Source organism: Schistocerca piceifrons, chromosome X (assembly GCF_021461385.2).
Source record: "Schistocerca piceifrons isolate TAMUIC-IGC-003096 chromosome X, iqSchPice1.1, whole genome shotgun sequence".
Lineage (NCBI taxonomy): Eukaryota > Metazoa > Arthropoda > Insecta > Orthoptera > Acrididae > Schistocerca > Schistocerca piceifrons.
The window spans coordinates 790,637,909-790,659,536 of record NC_060149.1 but is presented as its reverse complement, the minus strand read 5'-3'; the positions used below and the strand labels follow the sequence as shown (position 1 = coordinate 790,659,536).

The window sequence follows — 21,628 nt, the reverse complement described above, 5'->3', positions numbered from 1 at the left end:
TCTGTTCCTTAGTCGAAAATTTGCATGTGCAAAGTAAGAAAACATTACGACCTTACAAGCAATTTTCTTTCGCTGATGAATACATTCACTTTGCAGAACTACAACCGCAGAAGAAATTTTAATGTTTTACTTAACTGATCACTTCATTTACTTCAAATAGGGAACATTTCTTAAGCATATAAAGTATTAACTTTTTATTTCGACAATAATGATCTTAATTACACGTGAAGAAATGAACATTTGCGATGGTTATATCTCAAGAAAAATATTCAGTAATACTGCAAATTCTATTAGCCGAAGAACTACTTGAGGCGCTTTATCATGCACTCAAGCAGGCTGCCTGTCATACTTAAAGATTAGTTACTTGCATTAAATAAAATGCGATACAAATACTAGCATCGTGAATGATAGCAATAGCGTTCTTAAATGTTCCCTTAGAAATAGAACTTCTGAGATATCCATACAACGGCACACAGCGCAGCGTTAGCTTACTACCAACTGAAGCTTACCTCTGGACGATGGCAGGTGACTTTCCGAAGGTAACAGGGAGTGCTGAACTTTATTGAAACACTTTCACAAAAAAAATAAGTTTAAAGATTCATTTTTGAGATTCAGGGTCAGAACTGAGTGAAAGGGAAGAGCAATCAATTAATTGGTATGTACTGAAAATTCTGTGAACAGATTCCAAAATAAAAACAGGAAAAGATAAACAAACAGTCCAGAAGTTTCATTTACTTTTCTCATTATCTTTCATTTGTGTCTTTACTTAGTGTTTCAGCAATATTGGACATGCGAACTGGGAGCAGCTCTTGCATGAGTTGCGGGCCCAGAAAAAGTCACATTTTGTTTATTTGCCATGATACTCAGCATGTTACATTAGTAGCCTACACTACGCATACCAAGATGCAAATACACACAGAAGGTCTACACAAGGACAGGGTAGAGCATTCGATGTCCGCCAGCGATTCATTTTGTGTTAAATGCGATAACCAGCTCTTTGGTTGGTGACTTGTTACTTTCGTCACTGTCGTTTGCACCTGAAACTTTAGATGACATGATCATGAGAAGTATATAAAATATTGTTTTCATTGCAGTCAAATCATAAAAAGTGTGGAAACCGGTTCGAAGATTTTCTATTCTAATGCAGTTCGTTTAACGTTGAACGTTTAGACACTGCAGTCTACTTTTGGCATGTGAGTAGTGTAGTTAGTGAAGAAACACTACGATTCCCCTCTGGTTCCCTTTCATCGAAATGCAGTTTGTTAGCACTACTCCGAGGTGCGGCATTGAGGAACCTGCGTTTTGACGTTATTACGATTCCGTCAAAGTGTAGCGTATGCATGTGAGAGATGCAGTGCATTCAAATCTACTTCGGTAAGCAAAATTTTAACTGCAAAATTTATGGAATATATAACGACATTAGCGGTTCGTAAATTAACATCTTTCTTCTACGTAGCAATAGATAATATAGTTACAACCTGTTTTGATATGTCTCCCAACAATGATAATAAAATTTTTCTGTTAAGCTGTGTTAACTATTTCTTTGTTTAATCGAAATATTTATTTTTTTAATCACCTGCCTCTATAAAAAATATCATCCACGCGTTTTAATTTTTCTTTATTCCGAAGCTTTTGATCTGAAGAAGGATACAATATTAAACGAATTGAAACCCGAAGGAGTACGATATATATTCCATATAAGAGCCTGTCAGTAAGTCCTACTCTGACGTTTGAAGCTCATAAATGATAGGACTACCTTTTCTATAAGGTCAATGGTCTCCTGGAGGTCCAGCCCGAAATCAATGAAGACCCAGGGAATTCCTTCTCTCTCGTACTCTTCTTGCTCGAGAATGAACATGTGGTGATTGAAATACTGCTGCAGTTTCTCGTTCGTGAAATTCACGCAAAGTTGATTAAATCCGTTCTGCTGCATTCGGTCACAGAGGAGAAGGTGCAGGTAACAGTGAGACAAACAGTGGAAGATACACAATAACTGTGACACTGACATTCACAATAGTCCAGGAAGGGTGCTGAATCGGCCGTCCTTCTGATCGTCCCAGTGCTGAACACAGAGATGTTTGAGAATTCTGGGACAATCTGTACTTGCCGGTACAGCACTCCTAGCAAGATTAGTGATTAACGTCGAGAGCACACTGAAGCATGACGCCACAGACAGAGCTGAAAGAGAGTCTCACAGAACAGTTCTATCACATCAATACATAAACAAACAGCGTTAGTAACACGACAATGGCAGGGCGCTTCGTACAACTTGGCACGGTTTTGCGACTTACACCGAGGCAATAATCACTGGCGACTCGTAAACGTTTTCGAGCACCGAAACAAGTTGAACGAAACGCTCTATGTGCCAACTGTTAGGGGGATGTGTCCTTAAATGCCCCCTGGTTCTACCTTCTCAATGAGATCTATGCAAGCTTGAAGGTCCATGCCAAAATCAATAAAGGTCCACTCGATGCCCTCTCGCTGGTACTCTTCTTGCTCGAGCACGAACATGTGATGATTGAAGAACTGCTGCAATTTCTCGTTGGTGAAGTTGATGCACAGCTGCTCGAAGCTATTGAACTATGGGGGGTACAAGGTTAGAAACACAAGTTCCAAGGGAAAAGACAATTAAGAGGACATGCGATGCACACAACACTGACACACAATATGGAACTCTCCATCACCTCCTTCTCTCTTCAAATCTCGCGTGTCCTTTTGTTTGGACCGAGATAGTATTTCGATAGTAACAAACAGTCGCCTTAGTGAAATATCTCCTTTTGGCGAACGTTTTTAGTGCTACGATAAAAAAAAGAGAAGAGCTGTGTGGAGGCAATAGATCGACCAATGCGTGCGAAAAATTCCGGTTGTTTGGGTTCTTGGGATAACACTGAAAAACAAACGAAAACAAACATCAATCGACATGGAGTCATGGTTGGAACACATCCGAAGCTAACCTTCCTGTGCACCCTGCTGCGTCTTGTGGCGGCTTTACGCAGGTATACGTCACACATTTTGTGCAATCAGGTTACCTTCTCAATGAGTTCAATGCAAGCTTGCAGATCCATGCCAAAGTCAATGAATGCCCACTCGATGCCTTCGGTTTTGTACTCTTCTTGCTCGAGCACGAACATATGGTGGTTGAAGAACTGTTGCAGCTTCTCGTTGGTGAAGTTGATGCACAGCTGCTCGAAGCTATTGAACTAAGGGCCGGGGTACACACAGTTAGAAACACTGTGTCCAGTTCCGATGGCACAGGTTTTAAACGGAACGTGCAACACATGGGTACATAAATATCTTTCAGTCTCCACTGACTACGGGTAAAACGGCCGTCGGCAATTTTGTTACAGGTCTCGTGCTGTTTAACTGTCTGGTTTGCTGACTGCCGAGGCCGATTACGTGTGTGTGTGGAGACTGCAAGACACACAAAAGAACAAGGAAACCATCGAGCTGCTCTTCAACGGTTCCCGGAAATACAATGTGGTCCCGCTCGGTCTCAGAGAGGGGTTCTGCAAAAGAACAACACAGAGGACACGGAGACGGCTGCTGTGGCTGCGAGCCGTTCACCTACAGGCAGGGGGTTACCTTCTCAATAAGTTCAATGCAAGCTTGCAGGTCCATGCCAAAGTCAATGAAAGTCCAGACGATTCCCTCAGTCTTGTATTCTTCCTGCTCCAGTACAAACATGTGGTGGTTGAAGAACTGCTGCAGCTTCTCGTTGGTAAAGTTGATGCAGAGTTGCTCGAAGCCGTTAAACTGTGTTTCATACAAAGGCGCATTACAGCAGGTGCAATAAGCAGAAATGTTAGAGCTGCATGCTTCACAGCAGTGTTAGAGCCAGTCCTTTGTTACTGACACGTGTGAGTGGGTTTGAGCCTCGCTTGCTACGCGTTTACTACATACCTTTCTGCTTTCAGAGCAGAGCTGGGATTATCTTGCGGCTAACATTGCAAGCCTTAGACCAAATAGCTGTAACATCCCGGCTTTTGAATGTCCACTAACTGTACTTTCATTAAGATGGCCTAGCACTGCAAACACCTACACTCGAATTCAGCGAGGTAGGAATTCGTAACATTCGACAAAACAATGTAAGTCAATGATCTACTACCACGTATTCTGACTACTATTGCAGTTATGTGAGTGAGTCAGATAAAGCTTCTTGTTTGTTTGGACGGACAAAAGCCGAGTTGTCTTGTTAAGCATAATTCGTCTGAGGCAAAGTTTAGTTCAGCAATCTGCAGCTAGTTCTACCTTCTCTATAAGCTCTATGCAAGCTAGCAAGTCCATGCCAAAGTCAATGAACGCCCAGTTGATTCCTTCAGCCTTGTACTCTTCCTGCTCCAGCACAAACATGTGGTGGTTGAAAAACTGTTGCAGTTTCTCGTTGGTGAAGTTTATACACAGTTGCTCGAAGCCGTTGTACTATAAAACATGCGTCATGTTAAAACACATTCACTACGAACTATGTATATGTAGTCGTTAGTAGTTTAATTCTAATAGTGAATAGAAGCCGAATTATATACAGCTGATTGCTTACGGTTAGAGCTTTGTACATTCTGTATTTTGATTTTTACATATATACAGAAGTTGGTTTGAAGTGCGCTTTTCACTGAACGTTAAATTGATAACATTGACTAAAGATTACTAAGTATGAGTGACATTATGCACAAAAAAGTAAGAACTATGTACAGTGGTCTACTTATTATTTAATAGGCAACTGTTAGATATAAGTACTTATTACACATTAACTTTAAATTTGCTTAGCTTCCAAAGTAGCTAATGACAAAACGTTAAAATAATAACGTTGAATACTACTACTACAACAGAAGGATTTGTTTATACAAATGATTAAAACAAGTTTGTTCATTTCTGTTGTGACAAGTGTTAAAGCTTTAAGCAGAAGCTGACTGCTCATACGTGGCACATAAAAGAATTAATTTCAGCTATCCAAGTACAGCGTATAATTTCTCTCTAAATGCAGAAGCATATAAGGAAACAATGAAGAACAAACAATGTACAAGAGACACAAAATAAATCTTTAAAAATGGCTCCAGGAACGTAATGGTGAATCTGCTAGAACATATATGACATACTGAACAAAGAAACTGCACCAAGAGCACCTGTAATTAAACTTGTTTTGTGAGAAGTAATGAATTGAGTTAACAAAATGTTCATATGAATCAATAATAAATAGTATACTACGTCTCCTCCCACTTTAAAAATTATGTAATACATAACGTTAAAATCTATGTGTAGCTAGGAGTGGGCGCTTTATTCATGAAGGAAATGGTTTTCTGGCAATATAAATTTATTAATATATTAAGAACTTTTTATGTACGTAATTGATGTAAAAATGAAGAAATAAAATCAGTATAAAGGTCAAGTGACTATTTGTAATGACTATAATCAAGATCCACAATGTGAAATAGCGCCCATTGTTCCAGAAATGAGTGAATGTATAAAAATGCATATTTAAACTTACGTCGAAAATCTCGAAACCGGCAATATCCAGTACACCAATGAAGTGCTGCCTCTTCTGCTTAGTGTCCAGTGTCTCGTTACACTTCTTCACAAGCCACTTGAACAGCCTGTCGAACATGGCCTTGGACATGGCACCTACGGAGTAGGCGACCTGTAACACAGACGGGCTCTCTAGACATGGTACACAAAATATCGCGGACGTAACACAGATGAACTTTACTTCTCCATTCGCCGTTCCCTTTAACCTTGGCAATCAATTACCGGGGCTGAATGCAAGGTACAAGTAAAAGAACTATAGTGTCGTTCTAGGGAACTGCATATAGAAATACATTTTAAAATATCAACCAAAGAAGTGTGCTCTTAAAGAAATTGCAGACTTCGAAATATGTTAAACTGAGTTTTTTTGTTTTTTTGTTTCTAAAACGATTCAAGCTGTGTTACTATAGCTGAATGTACGAAAAATGTAGGTGTTGATTAAAGCTCACCTGGTCCTTGTTCCTACCCTGGGTGACGAACTCGTTTCCGACCTTGATCCTTGGTTTCAGCAAGTTCTTGTACAAGTCCTCAGCGCTGGTCATCAGCAACTTGGCGACGCGCTCACCTTCCTGCATCAAGAAAACATTGCTTAGCGGTCAGTGAAGGTCGCTGGCAGACTGTAGTAGAAAAGTGGACACTGAAATCTTAATATGCGATTGTTGTTGGCTTTTGTAGGCAGAAAATCTCATAAATACCGCTTCTGTCAAATGTTCTCTAATTAGTCTCAAACAAACTTTTTAACATTAAAGAGCAGATTACAGCTAAAATTAAGTTCATTTTGAAAAGCAACTTGTCAGTTTATGGACGATAAACTAAGTGAAGCCAATGATGGGCAGGTTGTTTTTACCGTGGCAAATAATGAGAATTCTATGACCCGAAAATTGCTGCGAGAAGGAAACAAGATAAGATGTTGTAGGCAGGAAGTGAGGTACTTACAACTGTGCCGTCGGCCTCAGCCTGCTCTTCTCGGCCGCGCTGCTTGAATTTCATGCCACCCATGTGCATGACGGCAGCTGTGATCTTGTACACGTCGTTCTTCTCCTCTTGGGTGAAACCCAGCACATCGAAGGCTTCCTACAACCCGCACAAGCACACTTAGACTGCGAGCGATATACGGCGCCCCTGCCAGGATCCCTTTGTCGAGATCGTCACAGGGAGCACAGTCAAAACCATTTGGCCGATATTTGATTTAGTAAAAATTTTCGAACTGAGACAGCTTTAAATCACAACGAGACTGTATGAACAGACATTAATTTGGAAAAAAATTACGTTTATCTTTTTTACAAAGAATCGCTACGAAGAAACATTTCTATCGTTTAAAAAATACAGTAAACAAAAGATATAAATATCTAAAAACACTAGTTTTTGATGAAGCATAATGACAGATATGCCATTAGCAACATGACACCATCAGTTCATGCAGTTAGCTCGTACTTACCAAGTAACAAACAGATGTTGCGTTTTCGTGTCTCAAGTCGTGTTACATCCAGTGTTCAATGCTTCATAGTGTTATTTGGATGTCAATTGTCTACAACATTGCTACTTCAAGATGTTAGAGGTATCTTTTCTACGAGTGGCGTGGAATTTAATACAATTTTCAAATAGTGAAAGGGTCGCAAATGTAGTCTTTTAAACAGTTCTTTGGTACGGGAGCGTGTCGACACACAACCCGATGTACGAGATGCTCACAGTCCAGCTCGGAGAAGAGCCGCTGAAGCTGCAGGAACGGCTGTGTCAGTGGTTCCACGCAGCTAGTACTGGGCATAAGGTTAGTATACGAGGCGAAGGGCGTTAAAGTCGGCGGCATGGTTCGTGCACTCGAGGGGTGCAATTGCCAATGGTAGGGTACACATGTAGGGTAATGTTCCACCGAAACATAGAATAATGTGCAGCGAGACACTCGAACCACCGAGTCCGCCACTGGGAGGACAGGGCGAATACATCGGGTAACGTGGGCAACTTACGTCGGTCAACTGCATTTCCTCTCCATCATCGACGTTGGGGATGGTAATCTTACCCTGGGAGACGTTGTAGTAGTCATAGATGTTGTCGCTCAATAAGCAAATGTCTGTGAGAAGAACATTCTGGCGTTTAGCGTCAACGTGTTACACTCTGCCTCTCTCCACTGCGCGCTAGAGAGCCCTTTCAATTTTACGGCGTCTCCAAAATAACTGCGAGCATTCCTCATTTGTTGCTAGTAAGTACGTACATCGCACTTGTAAACAATCTTTAATTTCAGCATTGTTACTTTACGTCCGTGCCAGCTTTTCAACATAGAAGAATATCGTCACAGTTATTTTGTGCGCATAGTGGAGAGAGTATACACAGTTAAAAGAGAATAAGGGATGAGATGAATTAAAACAGCAATTTATAATGTATATGTACAAGAGAAACAATTAAACTCGAGTTACTAAGTCGGGTAGAGCCTAAAAAGAACGTTTCGGCATTGCCGCGAGTGGCAAAAATGGAGGCTTTGCCATACTGCAAGCTGCTTCCTCGTGAAAATGAGAGAAAAAAAAGCGAGTTAGTTGTGTAAGCGCAGCAAACAATTACCCTACTGAGACACGCCGTAGAGCAGCTGAGATATTACGATTCCTTTGGAATCTCGTTGGTATGTTTAGTATATTTTTCCTTAGCGAGATCTGTAAGTACAGTAATTTCGTGTCTGGTCCATCTAAGAACGTTTCTCTTCTCAGAGTCAGCCGTCAACCGTCAAGCGTAATTCCGTCAGTTGTTAGAGTTAGTCACAAAAAAAACCACACATGCGTCAGGTTTAATGTCCATAATATCTAGATGAGTTAATAGCGAGGCGTTATTTATTCCCGAGAACCGGGTAAGAGCTTTGGGTTATGACAACAGCGAAATCCAGTATGCGGCAAGCCGATGTTCCGAACAGTACGTGACGAATTCCTACTAGCATTTGTTCATTGCGCCATTAAACTGTTCGTAAAATTATTGAGTAAGCACCAAGATGAAATTCAACCACTTTTACTCAGAAGAAATAAGCTACGTTATAACTGCGATTAACTAAGCGTAAGTTCACATACATTTCGGTATGTGAGGTAACCGTAAGTTCTAAAATGAAATTCCAAAGGCGTATTAGCAATTAAGTATTCATTTCCCTTCAAATCTTTCAGAATTATTTCAATGGATGTAGCTCTTGCTAAATTTTTAAAAAATAGAGGCCACGATACTGTTTCAAATTTCAATTTTAAAATCTGCGGGTCTTCACTTCAATGGAATTACTCACGTACTGCTCAGTAACAGAGAAGCGCTGTTTCTAGACAGACTCAACTTCTGCGATCAGACTTACATCGGTAATCTGCATTTCCTCTCCATCATCTACACCGGGAATAGAGGTCTTTCCTTGTGAGACGAAGTGATAGTCATTGATGTCGTTGGAAAGGAGACAGATTTCTGTAGGGAGGTCACAGATCGTTCAGTTCAAAATACGACTGTGAAAATGTTATGGTCACACACACCAACAGTCCTGTTCGTTGTGCTGTCCAAGAGCACAGCGAACATGTTGGCTAGTGTTATCAGTAAAACAAATGTTATATAAAATATAGGTTTGAGAAAATTGTGGTATTATGATAAATCTTAGATTGGTAGAGTAGAAATGTGGTCTCAGACACCAGTTAATACGGGACTGATTAGAGGGGTATAAGACGGCAGGGTGTCCAAAGGGGTGACTGTGTCTTTCGTGACACTCTTGTATTGGGAAGGGTATTCACGGGCCTTGGCTCAGCAAGCTTTGTAATAAATTCGCCCTCAGTAGGGTAGGATGTGCCCTTACAGCATGCCCCGGTCTGCAGGGCAACTTACATCCGTAAATTGAAGTTCCTCTCCATCATCCACACCAGGAATAGTTGTCTTGCCTTGGGACACGTAGTAATAGTCTTGGATATTGTCGGTGAGGAGACACATTTCTGTTGAGTTGGGAGAGAATGCATTATCATAAGGTACACAAAAGAAACACATAGTCTTGTTCCTCCGTTGCAGCTATTGTTTCTACCTGATACTATATGCGCCTTCTAGAGACTCGAATCTACTGTCAACTGCTGAATGAAGTCGCACTTAAAACAAAAAATAACCATTATGACACTCATTCTCTTAAAGTTCTCGATTTTTAGAAAAAAGGCAATTTCTGTAAATAGTGCACTTTTTAATGAGGGCAATTAAGAAGTGATATTACTTTCATTTTATTACTGTAGTGAAAGACAGTTCAAACACTCACAATTTTTTAACCTTGATTATTACGCGATTGTAATCATTCCCTCACCCGGCGACATGGAAAAAACAGGTTATATTCAATAAAAATGTTTGTAATCAAGAATAATTGAATAGTGAAGAGACGGAGACCGAATGAAAGCAAGATATTTCAACGTTCAGTTTTAATTACACTTAGCTCTATTAGATGGTTCAAATGGCTCTGAGCACTATGGGACTCAACTGCTGAGGTCATTAGTCCCCTAGAACTTAGAACTAGTTAAACCTAACTAACCTACGGACATCACAAACATCCATGCCCGAGGCAGGGTTCGAACCTGCGACCGTAGCGGTCTTGCGGTTCCAGACTGCAGCGCCTTTAACCGCACGGCCACTTCGGCCGGCTAGCTCTATTAGAGTTCAATTCAGTACAGTATCACTTAAATGTTTTTGAAGTATATGGATTGATGGCTTAATTACACTTAGCTCTATTAGAGTTCAATTAAGTACAGTATCACTTAAATGTTTTAGAAGTATATGGCTTGATGGCTTAATTACACTTAGCTCTATTAGAGTTCAATTCAGTACAGTATCACTTATTATGTTTTTGAAGTATATGGCTTGAATACGTTTTTACTGTTAAAGTATACCATTTTAAATAGCAAATGTTGTAATATATCTATCTGAGGAGTTTAACGGAAACTCATACGTACCCTTCAGGCCAGGGACAGCGCCGGACATCATCTGATAGAAGATGTGGTATGAACGCTCCAAGGGCTGCTGTGAGATGACACGGGCCTTCTCCAGCAGATCTGTGGAAGTTAGTGATTAGTTATTATCCGCTGCTATAATTAGGTAAATCGAGACCTGTCTCTAAACCTCTCGGCAAATGCCCAAGGCGTAACTTACATGTTTCAATATCAGCTCCAGCCAGTTTTCCAGAAGGACCGAAGTGAATTCTGATGAATTTACCCTGTTCGAGAGATAGAGACACAGTTATCAGTCAGCTGTTTTTCCGTAAAAGTAGAAAATATTCGTTAAGAGCTAAAATGGAATAAACTTACGAATCGCGAGGAGTTGTCATTTCGCACGGTCTTGGCGTTACCGAACGCCTCAAGTACCGGGTTAGTTTGCACGACCTGGTCCTCCAGAGTGCCCTGCAAACAGACAATAACAGGTTGACATTTTAGCGGCCGTACGACTCAGAAGAAGCGAGAACGTAGGTCAAAGGATGGTCTTGCTTTACCTTCTTCGAAGACTGCTGTTCATCTTTCTTCGAGCTGGCACCGACGGTGGCGAAGTACGAAATTACTTTCTTCGTGTTTTCAGTTTTTCCTGCTCCAGACTCTCCTCTGTGGATGACAAGAAGAAAAAAAAAATATGTTACATTCTTCGGCAGGGAAAATACGTACACAGTTTTTTTTTCCTTGTATTTGATCTTAAGGAATTAAAAACACATCCGTTGACTGACTGAATATGAGTCTGTGTGTTATTCAAAACTGCACACAAAATAGCAGCTTTGGAGGATTTTACATACAACAAGACAATAACAAAATAGGTGTCCATTCTATGGTAACGTGAGATTCTTGGGACTTAGCTACACTTTTCTGCATAATATTTGGTTGCTGCTGCGGGAAACATTATCAGAGGCTATGGGGACAAATGTCACAGTTCTTGCACGTTTACTGCTGCGAAAACATGTTTCATTTAAACTTTTCACTGCAGAATTAGCGAGAACTGAAGTGAAACGTGGAAAAGAAACATATTTTCCGAGCAGTATACTTAGAAGGAATTGAACCTTAATCTCCACAGGCTCTGAAGGTCTGTCATGTAGCAGAAAACTAAACGTTCGATGAAAAGTATGTCTAAGACCGTAGCAGAAGTCCCAGAATCCAGCCGTGAAAATTCACATTGTTTAATTAATTCATTGCAAGCAATCAGTTCATTGCATAGAACTACAATTCATTTGAAAGTTACTGCTTGACGGTATGTTTGCTTCTTGATAAAGCTTGTAAAGTGTTGTTGTGTTGGAAATAATAAAAGATACTTACGTGATCAACATAGACTGGTTTTCACGGTCTGTAAAATAGAACGAAAAAAGGAAAAAGTTAGAACATATTTACAGACTTTTACTCAGTTTTACATCTAGTATTTCCTACTGTACTTTGGGTCTGTTATACGAGTAGACTATTAAAATGCTTAATGGAATGAGCAGATATCTCGAGAAAAAACAACGAACGTAAAATTAGAGAGATTCGAGTCTACACGTAAGCTTAGCAACAAATGTTCCTCCTTGGAACAAGTAAAGGGCGAAGTGACACATATACAAAATACACTCCACCACACAGCGCAAGATGTAGCAGTGAAAGTGGCTCATTAATAATTATTACAATGTTTTGAGATTCGAGTTATCTATTTCAGAAAGTATGGCATGACATGTGGCTAGGTACTCTGTAGATAGCTGTTCTACTTATTCCATTCAGTGTGAGAAATACATAGCGTACTAGTAACTACAGACTTTGTTTTTTGCTGTTGTTGCCATGAAATTACTAGCATAGAGAGAGTATCATTTGTCGGAAGCAGCCTCAGCCTTCCAAGATTATGCAAGTCTGGCGCACGACAGCTTGGTAAGAAATAGCAGGATTGATTCTGCATTCAGGGAGTATAGGATACGAAATGTATATTGCACTACTCTTGTTTTGTGTGAAAGAGCGTAGAGTCTCCAGTATGGGACGCTATGACACCAGAAATTAAGTTTTGTTTCGTGTGCTACGTGAGCGACGCTTTTGCTTAATGAAAATGCATTGTGTTTTAGCTAAGACATACGACGCTATACTCGCGTGATACATATTAACAATTGTTCAGCATGCCAGAAAACACCTACGTCGACAAATGAACGCAAAAGCGATGTTCTAAGCTTATTAAATGGTCAAAACTTATGTTTTAATTGCTTATGAGTTTAAGTTAAAACCTTCACTGGAAACTCATCTCTTTTACACAAATGGAACTGATGTATGTTCTCCAGATTAATATACAGAATTTAGTTCTTACGACTACGTAGGGAGTGTATACTATCTTCACATGCGAGAGAAATACTTTGAATTTGGAAACTAGTTGGCGTGCTGCTAAGTATCTGCGTAAAGTACATAGACTAAAGCTATGGTGAATAGAGAAATTATATACTTACTGGTCAACATGTTGACGTAGGCGCCGTCAGAAATGGCAAAGATGTGGGGTGGCACTTCATTACGCCTCTTGCCTCGGTAAAGCTTGGCGCAGCGGTTGGTGTAGACAGGGAAGCGCTTGTAGGGGTTGATAGCCACACAGAAGAGGCCGGAGTAGGTCTGCACATGGAAAGTACAAACTCAGCTCCTCAGTTGCTTTCAGACACACATATGTACACATATCCTACCCTGTTTCAGTTAAACTCTTAGTGTTCTATGCTGCGTAACGAGGCAACATGTAGGATAATGTGGGAGGTAGTGTGTCCCCAGAGTACGGGCAACATATTGTACTCCATTTAATGGAATATCCTATTGTTTTGCTTTGGGCTAAAAAGTTTTGCCAATACGAGAAGTATTTTTTCTACAAAACATGAGAAGATAAATATTTAACGAGTTCAGGCAACTCGAATGTTTTGATGTGCCACAATCAATACTACACCCTCCTTAACAAATTACTGTTAGTTTGTATGGCATAATAGAAAGTGAATATAAAATATTTAAAGAACGTAATGTGCAATATTTTGTGGAAATGACGCAATAACCCAAATACTAACACGTCATCTTGTTTTAGAAATCTACCTTCCACATCACATGCTTCATATAAAGTATACAGTAATAAAAGGAAGAAGAAGGAACTTTCTATATTGGTAGTAAAAAATGTAGGTCTAAAAGAAGTTTAAAAAAAGTTTGTTGAAAAGGGTGATGAGTTATGTATGCTATGGTTTCAAGAAATCCTCATGAACCTGAAACTTTTCTAAAACGAATTTTGTTCAACCGGTGGGAGCTTCACTACTACCTCCAAGAACACAATAGTTTTTTTACTGCTCAAAATATTCATTAACGCTTTGTGGTAACTTATATGTTCATAGTACTGTGAAAATTAAACGTAATTTGTAGAAAGAAGTCTCACAACAAACATGTAACAAAACCAAACAAAACACAAAAAGTCTAAACTCTAAATTGAAACTCATATTGTCAGAAGGTGCAGACACTAACATCATAACGTGCATTAACATAAATAGCCAGTGCCGTCCAAACAGTCTGGTATTTGAGGCGCTGAATATAGCCACATTTAACAACAGAAGGACTAGAAGCGCAACTGCCACACTGAAACCCGAGTGGTTCCGCAAGGTGACAGGGACGCTTCATATGGCACAAAAGACATTAATACACGGGAACTAAAATTGAAGTAACTGCCCCGTGTCTTTACGGGCGCTGCTTCACAAAGATAGGGAGACATACTCATAAAAACCGAGTATTCTTCTTTAAAAGAAAGGGATAAACATTCAAACATTTAAAGTCTCCGCTTACACACACGAGAACAAAAACAAGTGTTCTAGCAGTAGAACACGAAAGTGTTGTTATTAGAAAGGATTCATGTGAAAGGAACAACAACAGAGCCACGTTTCCAGTGTCTTACTGTTGGCTGCAAACAAACAAACATTATCAGTTCTTCCAGAGCACTCATCCAATCCTTCACCGATACACACGGAAGAACCGTGTCTTAAGTATACTGCATCGGTTGTAGCAAGACTTCAATAGTACTATTGCTATCAGTGAAGGTTGGTTGAAAGCTCGGAAGATATTCATCGACAGTAAATCTTATACGCGGAACAGTCGACGGTCGATGTGCGCTGCTCCGGCCACCAAATTCACACCACAGTTGCGTTCTGCTGCCCAGCTATGATGGGGTTAGCCAAAACGCAATTCCGGGAAACGGCTAGGATTTGTCGTGGGGCAAGACAAACGTACAGGTAGTCTGGGAAATCGGAAGAGCGTGCGTCTGTGCACGGAGATCTCTTCGTTGCATGCTCCATGTGCAGGATAGGGTTAAACAGCAGAGGTTACCGACTTACGTAAATGAGCTTATGGTAGTATCGTTGCTTCAGGTTATGCAAGACTGAAGCGTCATTAAGATATGTCAAGTTGGACATATCCTCGCATTTCTCATACTTAGGGGGGTTTACTTGAGAAACCTGTTCCTTCTTGAAGTTCTTCTCCTGTTGGCGAGAGAGAAAGACAAAAACACAAGATGAGTTACAAGAAAAAGAAAGCAAAAAGCGCCCCCCGATGGGGAGGCGCCACTTACATAAATGAGCTTGCAGTAGTACCGCTGCCGGAGGTTGTGCAAAACAGCGGCTTCGTTCAAATACGTCAGGTCAGCCATGTCCTCCACCTTCTCGAACTTTGGCGGATTCACCTGAGATAGCTGATCCTTCTTGAGGACTTTCTCCTAACGCAAAATAGTTTTCTCATGGGATAACATTCATGACAAATTTTAATGCGGCCTGAAGCATGACAGAACTGCAAACTGTACCTGCGTTACGCTTCATAACAACAACAGTGAAGAGACATGTTTTGTCCGGTATTGTCTTAAATTTGAAACCACGTATGTTACACAGATGCATCACTTCGTAAAGCTGAAAACTATTAGTGAAAGTTTTGAAGTGAAATCTAGCTACTATATTCCTTAGAGTCATTGGTGCACAAAGATGGGAAACAAAAGCCTTCATACATTTGATGTTTATTGTACAATACGGCACGAACAGTATATATTTTGAACGAGTTTTACCGTCAGTTTGGTTCTACAATATATGTATTTTACAAAAATAATTCATTTACGAAATCTTCTCGGGATATCAGCCTAGGGCAGTATCGTCTTGTAGCAACGTGTCAACGAGTTTCATACTCGTTATCGTCATTTTTTAAGATAACGAATATAAAACTCGCTGAAATTGTGCTACAAGATGTCACTGCTCTCGGCTGATATCCCGAGAAGATTTCGTCAGTGAATCAGTTTTGTCTCAAACAATACACAACGTGTAGAAAAGTATTTATTTACAAGCATATTTCAAAGATTTTCAGCAAAAGTAAGTCAGTTCTGTCTTGCTGCAGTGCATTACCAAGCCGGAGCAAAGAAGAAAACAATTTGCAGGACAAAATAATTTATTTATAACTTTAAATAATGACGCATTATTCCGCAAATGTAATTTAGCGTACGTGTGAACGTGCGTTAGGAAAAGCTTCGCATCGAGGCATAACGTGTTGCCTGCATTCAGGGCACAGTGAACGACCACATTGTGAGAAGACCGTGCACTGCAACTAGAAGGGATAGTCGTCGAATGAAGCTGTTGGACTGCATATCACGAGACCATTCACGGTGACGTGATATGCGAACAGTCCCTCATTGTCACTCAACGATGCGCCAGTTTCAATGGTCACTAGCTGTGCCACGAATGCAAGCAATACATGTTGCCTGTATATGAAGCTTGCTCTGAATGAAACGTAAGATCCAGTAAATTACGTTAAAAGGTGACTTTTTCTGTTTTATGTAGAAACAAATAGTCAAAGAAATATATATGGAAACTGAAATGGCCGGTGCCATGTCTGAGAATAAATCTGAATTGATTTCAGTGAGTTGTACAATAGTTTTTAGGAGATAGCAGCGTTGTACGTACCTCGCCACCAGGCAGCGTGACCGTTACCAGGTCGCCCTTAGTTGCCTTGATCTCTCCCAGCACGTAACCCTCCTTCTCGTCGGGTACCCAACATGCCTTCTTCGCATCGTAAGGTTTGGTTTGGTCGATGCGCTTCTGTTCCAGAGAGACGAACAGGTAGGGGGTGGGGTCGGGGTCCTCCCCCTCCGTCTTCTTTGGCATACCAGGCATTTTGAGAGAGCGGCGGACCGGCTAACAGACACGTGGAACAGCCCTGGAGCCTTCCTGCAACACCACAATAAACACTCACAGTCACTGCAATTTGGTCGACTCCAGAATAAATCTGAAAGCATCAACTTTGTCTCATTGCACTTTGTTAGCGAACATGAGGGAATCCTTGAAAGAAACTCTCTTTCCTATCTCAGCAGTGTAAATCCTTCTGGTAGTGCAACAATAGAATCTTAGAAGTTAGCGGAGCTAACAGTAGCCTCGCAGTAGTTCACACTAACGTAGCACTATTGACTTGCTTCCTACGCAGAATGTCTTCAGAAACCTGTTAGTACAGACAAATTAAACTGATATTAGGTTGGTTTTTTTAATATGCATCATTCTGTCTCCTTTATTCTGCTCTGAGCTAGCCAGTGTGGAATATCCGCTAGGTTTTCGAGATGTCGCGTGGAGAGTCTATGGTCTAGCACTGAGACTGCTCATGGAATGGATGTAAGTCGTGAAGTAACTACACAACTCACACGTTACGGTTCCCATCAGGGAATATTTTATTTCCTGAACATCAAATTTAAGATCTCCTTATTAAGGTGAAATGCCTCCACGAGGGCGCAAACACGAGATAAGTATCCTGTAGAAGGTTCTTTATAAGATGCTCTCGTAGTTGTTGGGAACACTTGTGAGTTACATCAGCCGGGCAACGCAGGACAACGTTTAATGGTTGGCAGGCGTGGGCCCTTCCAAGTAACAAGTGGTCTAGAGTGCTGCCAAAATGCTCTCTTTCACATGTTGAAGGAAGTTTTCATAGCGATGAAGAACAGACGACAGCATATGCTCATCGCTCAGGCTTCTCTTCCTCATTATTCCCATCACAATGACGCATACGGGATGACAGCTGTAGGAACATTAAATTCCGTACCACGCAATGAAATGCGTTCAGACAGCGTCCAAACAATGGAGAGCATTGTCTCCGATCCTAACTATACGGTTTTAATTCACAGTTGTGACCAGTGCATGTTTGTCTTTGCAAGTAGTGCATAGCAACGCGTAAACCAATTATTTCGGACCGAGGCGGGCAAACAGAGAGAGGAAGTTAACAGTACGAAAGTTTAAAAATAATAACTTTCATGATTGTGTCATTCTTCGACCTCAGTGCTATGCATACGCAAAGAGCAACGGCAGGGACCAGATTTTTCGGTGAAAGGTTGCCGTCTCACATCCTGGACCGACCCTCTACGAGGATCCCGATATTAGTTTTGTGGCAACTATGATCTAATTGGTATAAAGCTTGAACAATTACCCAAATGGGTTAAGACAGTTGATCAAGAGCGCCAGAGCAAATAGAGGATAATCCACGAGGTTTCTTCCGTGCATTGTGCATCTATAACACATGACCGAACCGGGCGATACGTCTATAAAAAATAAATAAAACTGGAAATAAGAGTTAAATAGTGGCGCAGCTGCGATAAATTGCTCCAGTGATTCTCGCGCTTAGCGTAGCTTCAAAGTGTGGACTAATGATACAAGAAACGCTGTTTTAGTCGTAATGCTTCCATGATAATAACGGGTCTACGTAGCTGGTGGATGGGGGAAAGGAGCGAAGCGGAATCACCAGTGGGACAGAGACACGATTAGCAAAACATGACATAGGCAGACGAATTAGACATATCGATATGTATTATTTACTAGAAATTTTATGAGTCTCGATAGCTATAAAACCCAGTAGCAACTAGATAACCGGTTTCGGTTGACCAGCAACTATCTTCTGATCTTACCAAGACAGGACACTTAAATTTACTGAAGTAAAACTACGTTATCTCTTTTAGCAGAACAGAATCGTATTTGTCACACTGTCAACATATCTCCGTGCTAATTCAATGAAGGCACGTCGACAGTGTGACAGATACGCTTCCGTTCGAATAAACAAGATAACGTAGTTACATCAGTTCTTATGTACTCCGCCTTCACATGATTTGAAGACGGTCGGTCAACCGAAGACGGTTATCTAGTTACTATTGGATCATACTGCGATCGAGGCTATTAAAATTTATAATAGAGACAACGATGTTTGCAAAATGGGGGCAGTGACAGTACCTATCAGCAGCAAGCAGCAGTCGTACTGACTGAGCCGCGGTCGTCAGTCGCTTTAAATTGAGGGCACGTTTTCCCCTTCTCCCGTGCGCCAAATATCGGGTAGCGCAGAGGAATGCGCGGCAGTGACACTGAATTTCCCGGAAAAATGTAGGCGTGTTGGCGTGAGGCGGTGTGGGCGTGCGGTGTGCGGCCAGTATAAATAGCGGCGCCTGCGGTGTTGGCTTTCGGCCGCCTTGTTGGGCTGACGTGGGTATGCGCACTTTTGTTTGCGCTATTTCTGGGCGCGGCCGGGAGCGCACTGCGCAGGTGCCAGTTGCGCCGTCGCGGCCCCAATGTATTTATCCCTTCACACCTCACCTCTTCGCCCGTCACACCAATTGACTTGCCAATCTTTATATATAGATGTATTACGTTACGCGACGCGTTTCTAGACGAGAGGTCCTCAGTCCATTTCGGGCGCCGCGCCTATAGTCGCTTTCCGTCGAGAGTTTTTTGTTTTCGTGGCGCCGATATCTGCGGCGCAGAGGGCGCGCAGGTCGAACCTTTCGAGCGCACTCGATACCTCAGTCGACTCTGAGGAACGCCAGTTCCATCGTTTCCACAGGCAACAGTTATTTCCATTTTTATGTTGCACGCAAAACTCCAGCAAGGCACACTGACGTTAATGCGAATTTAATACCGCGTGTTGTATTTATTTTGCTTAAATTACAAACTGAATTATCTCTGGATCAAACAAAAAATCTTCGAGCTCTTCGCCATATTCAGTTTTCAAAGAAATTTCTAAGTGAGATTTACCAGAGCTACCACGCAGCAATTTACTTATCCACAATGAATATATACATATATATGTAACACACAATTTCATCTCTACTACAGAGTAGCTGTAATTATTCCCATAACAGATAACATTTGCCTACCTGTTGTGATACGTGGCGTACTAATTATTCAACGTTTGTGACTCTGTGTTGCATAGCACTGACGAAGTGTTCGAAAACTGTCCGTAGCAATGAATCGATTCGCGCCAACGATGAGACATCGATTACAAGCGCACAAATGCCACGGTTAGTAGCCGTTTCTAATATAAGTAAAAGTCTTGCACTTGTAAGAGGACATTAATATAGCTAGAAAATCACTGCAAATCCGCCCAGCAGTGCCAAATATAATTCCTCGCAATCAGTCAACATATTACATCTTCAGATATCCCTCGACAGGATGAAACCAGAAACTAATTAGCAGTTAAATATTTTCGCTTATATAAACAAGCAGTATTTTTCTTTCCTATGTACACGTCTTAGTTTAACATTACAACCACCAGAAAACTGGTAACTACCATTCTCAATTTCAAAATTATTCTACATCAGCGAGTGAATGGATAACAACAGTTTGTCCGTTGATCTTGGCATGATATCTGCAGATTAATTTGTAAAAAAGAACCGCAGTGTACTTTCGTGGTTTCTGTACCCTCGTATGTGCCTTAAGTTTGGCCTTATTCCCAAAATGTTTCCCCGTTTCGAAAACGATAAGAATCGCAGTTGTGCGCTTCACCATGACCAAAGTCATAGTACAATACAACCTTCTGGTTTTCTGGAATATGGAACGGCTAATTGCTCGTACGCTCGTGGCTGGGAGAAAAATGACATCCCATGTATCTTATTGTCATTTGCTGCTAGAAGGCGATTAAAATCCTTTTGGTGACCTATCGGAACTATATTGAACAGTGAAGTTAACCATTGTGGTTCTGAAGACCGAATAAAATTCTGGGTGAGAAACGAAACGAGTGACAATAGAAGCGGAAGATAAAACGTCTTTCGATCGACGAAGTATACTAAAGTCGAATGCTACATCATGTCACCTCTCGCTTTAGGCCAACATATTGATCTCTGAAAGCACTGAGGTGAACACTAACAACTTAATAAGCTTCGGAGTTACTACGTATTTCACAATAAAACTGTATCATGTCTACGTAATTAAAACGTTACACAAATAGGCAATCTGCACACCGAAACATTTTTGTATTATTTGTCTCTCCTAATTTGTCAATTAAGAAATGTTTTTGATGAATTATAATTATTACTCACATATTACATGCTTTCATTAACTGGGATCGATTCTATATAACTCCAAAAATCGGTTTCATTCACTAAGATACTCATGATGAAATGACCTAGGTTGCTTCTCAATTACTCTAACATGCCCACAAGTGGTATTTATTGCATGAGATGCAAAAACGTGAAGAAACTATTACTAAGGGCGCTAATGTCGCTGCTATAAACGATATCTCATTCATACTCAACTGTGAGGAAACCAACTCAGTCTTCGTATTTAACCAGATTCTCGAATTTCAGACTAACATTCCTGTATAAACAAAAAAGAGCTTGACGTTGGGTGAAAAATCTGCCTAAGTGTATTGTTTTACCTGAATATGTCTCCCATTACTTAAGAAAATAACAACATCATTGTACCAACTATCTCAGCTTCGTGTGTAGCTGCATTATAAATAACGTGAGTGGAACGGAGAAACAAGTTTATTGGAGAAAAATGCGTCTGCCCTTGTCGCAACACTGGGAAGAAATATAGTATCGAGGCGCTGAATTATCTCGAGTTTAAAAACCAAAACTGCAAGGTGCTAAAAATGACGTCCAAACCTTCGAGATCTCTATTAGTTCATCTCATCAACATTAATACTAAGACTTCAAACATCAAGTTCGCGTAATCTGTAGTGGTTGATGAATCTCATTCACTTCATTAAAAAACACCGCGATGACACGCAAATTGATCTCCTTACTTTCTGTGTGTGTGTGTGTGTGTGTGTGTGCGACTGTGTGTGTGTGTGTGTGTGTGTGTGTGTGTGTGTCACAGTGATAGTAGTAGACAAAATTAAAAACCTATACAAAAGTTTATAACACACAAATAACACATCAAACA

The 21,628-nt window shown here is 40.8% G+C and overlaps 1 protein-coding gene across 25 annotated transcripts in view; it reads right to left on the bottom strand.

Annotated features, from left to right (window-relative positions):
• Positions 1-16,669, bottom strand: part of LOC124721282 (myosin heavy chain, muscle) — a 48,682-nt gene extending 32,013 nt beyond the window's left edge. For 8 of the 25 annotated variants that reach the window (XM_047246180.1, XM_047246194.1, XM_047246172.1 and 5 more), the window contains exons 1-13: positions 16,406-16,669; positions 14,804-14,947; positions 12,911-13,067; positions 11,775-11,802; positions 10,970-11,075; positions 10,788-10,880; positions 10,633-10,696; positions 10,437-10,535; positions 8,828-8,931; positions 6,451-6,588; positions 5,964-6,083; positions 5,480-5,629; positions 4,249-4,419 (exon numbers count right to left, since the gene is read on the bottom strand). In XM_047246180.1, the coding sequence (XP_047102136.1) occupies positions 4,249-4,419; positions 5,480-5,629; positions 5,964-6,083; positions 6,451-6,588; positions 8,828-8,931; positions 10,437-10,535; positions 10,633-10,696; positions 10,788-10,880; positions 10,970-11,075; positions 11,775-11,802; positions 12,911-13,067; positions 14,804-14,947; positions 16,406-16,615 (1,584 nt within the window). In that variant the 5' untranslated portion in view covers positions 16,616-16,669. Of the gene's footprint in view, positions 1-2,409; positions 2,581-3,582; positions 3,754-4,248; positions 4,420-5,479; positions 5,630-5,963; positions 6,084-6,450; positions 6,589-7,478; positions 7,583-8,827; positions 8,932-9,339; positions 9,444-10,436; positions 10,536-10,632; positions 10,697-10,787; positions 10,881-10,969; positions 11,076-11,774; positions 11,803-12,910; positions 13,068-14,803; positions 14,948-15,036; positions 15,181-16,405 lie in introns of all 25 variants that reach the window. The other 17 variants (XM_047246192.1, XM_047246175.1, XM_047246193.1 and 14 more) reach the window with 8 other exon arrangements.
• Positions 16,670-21,628: the final 4,959 nt, after the last annotated feature.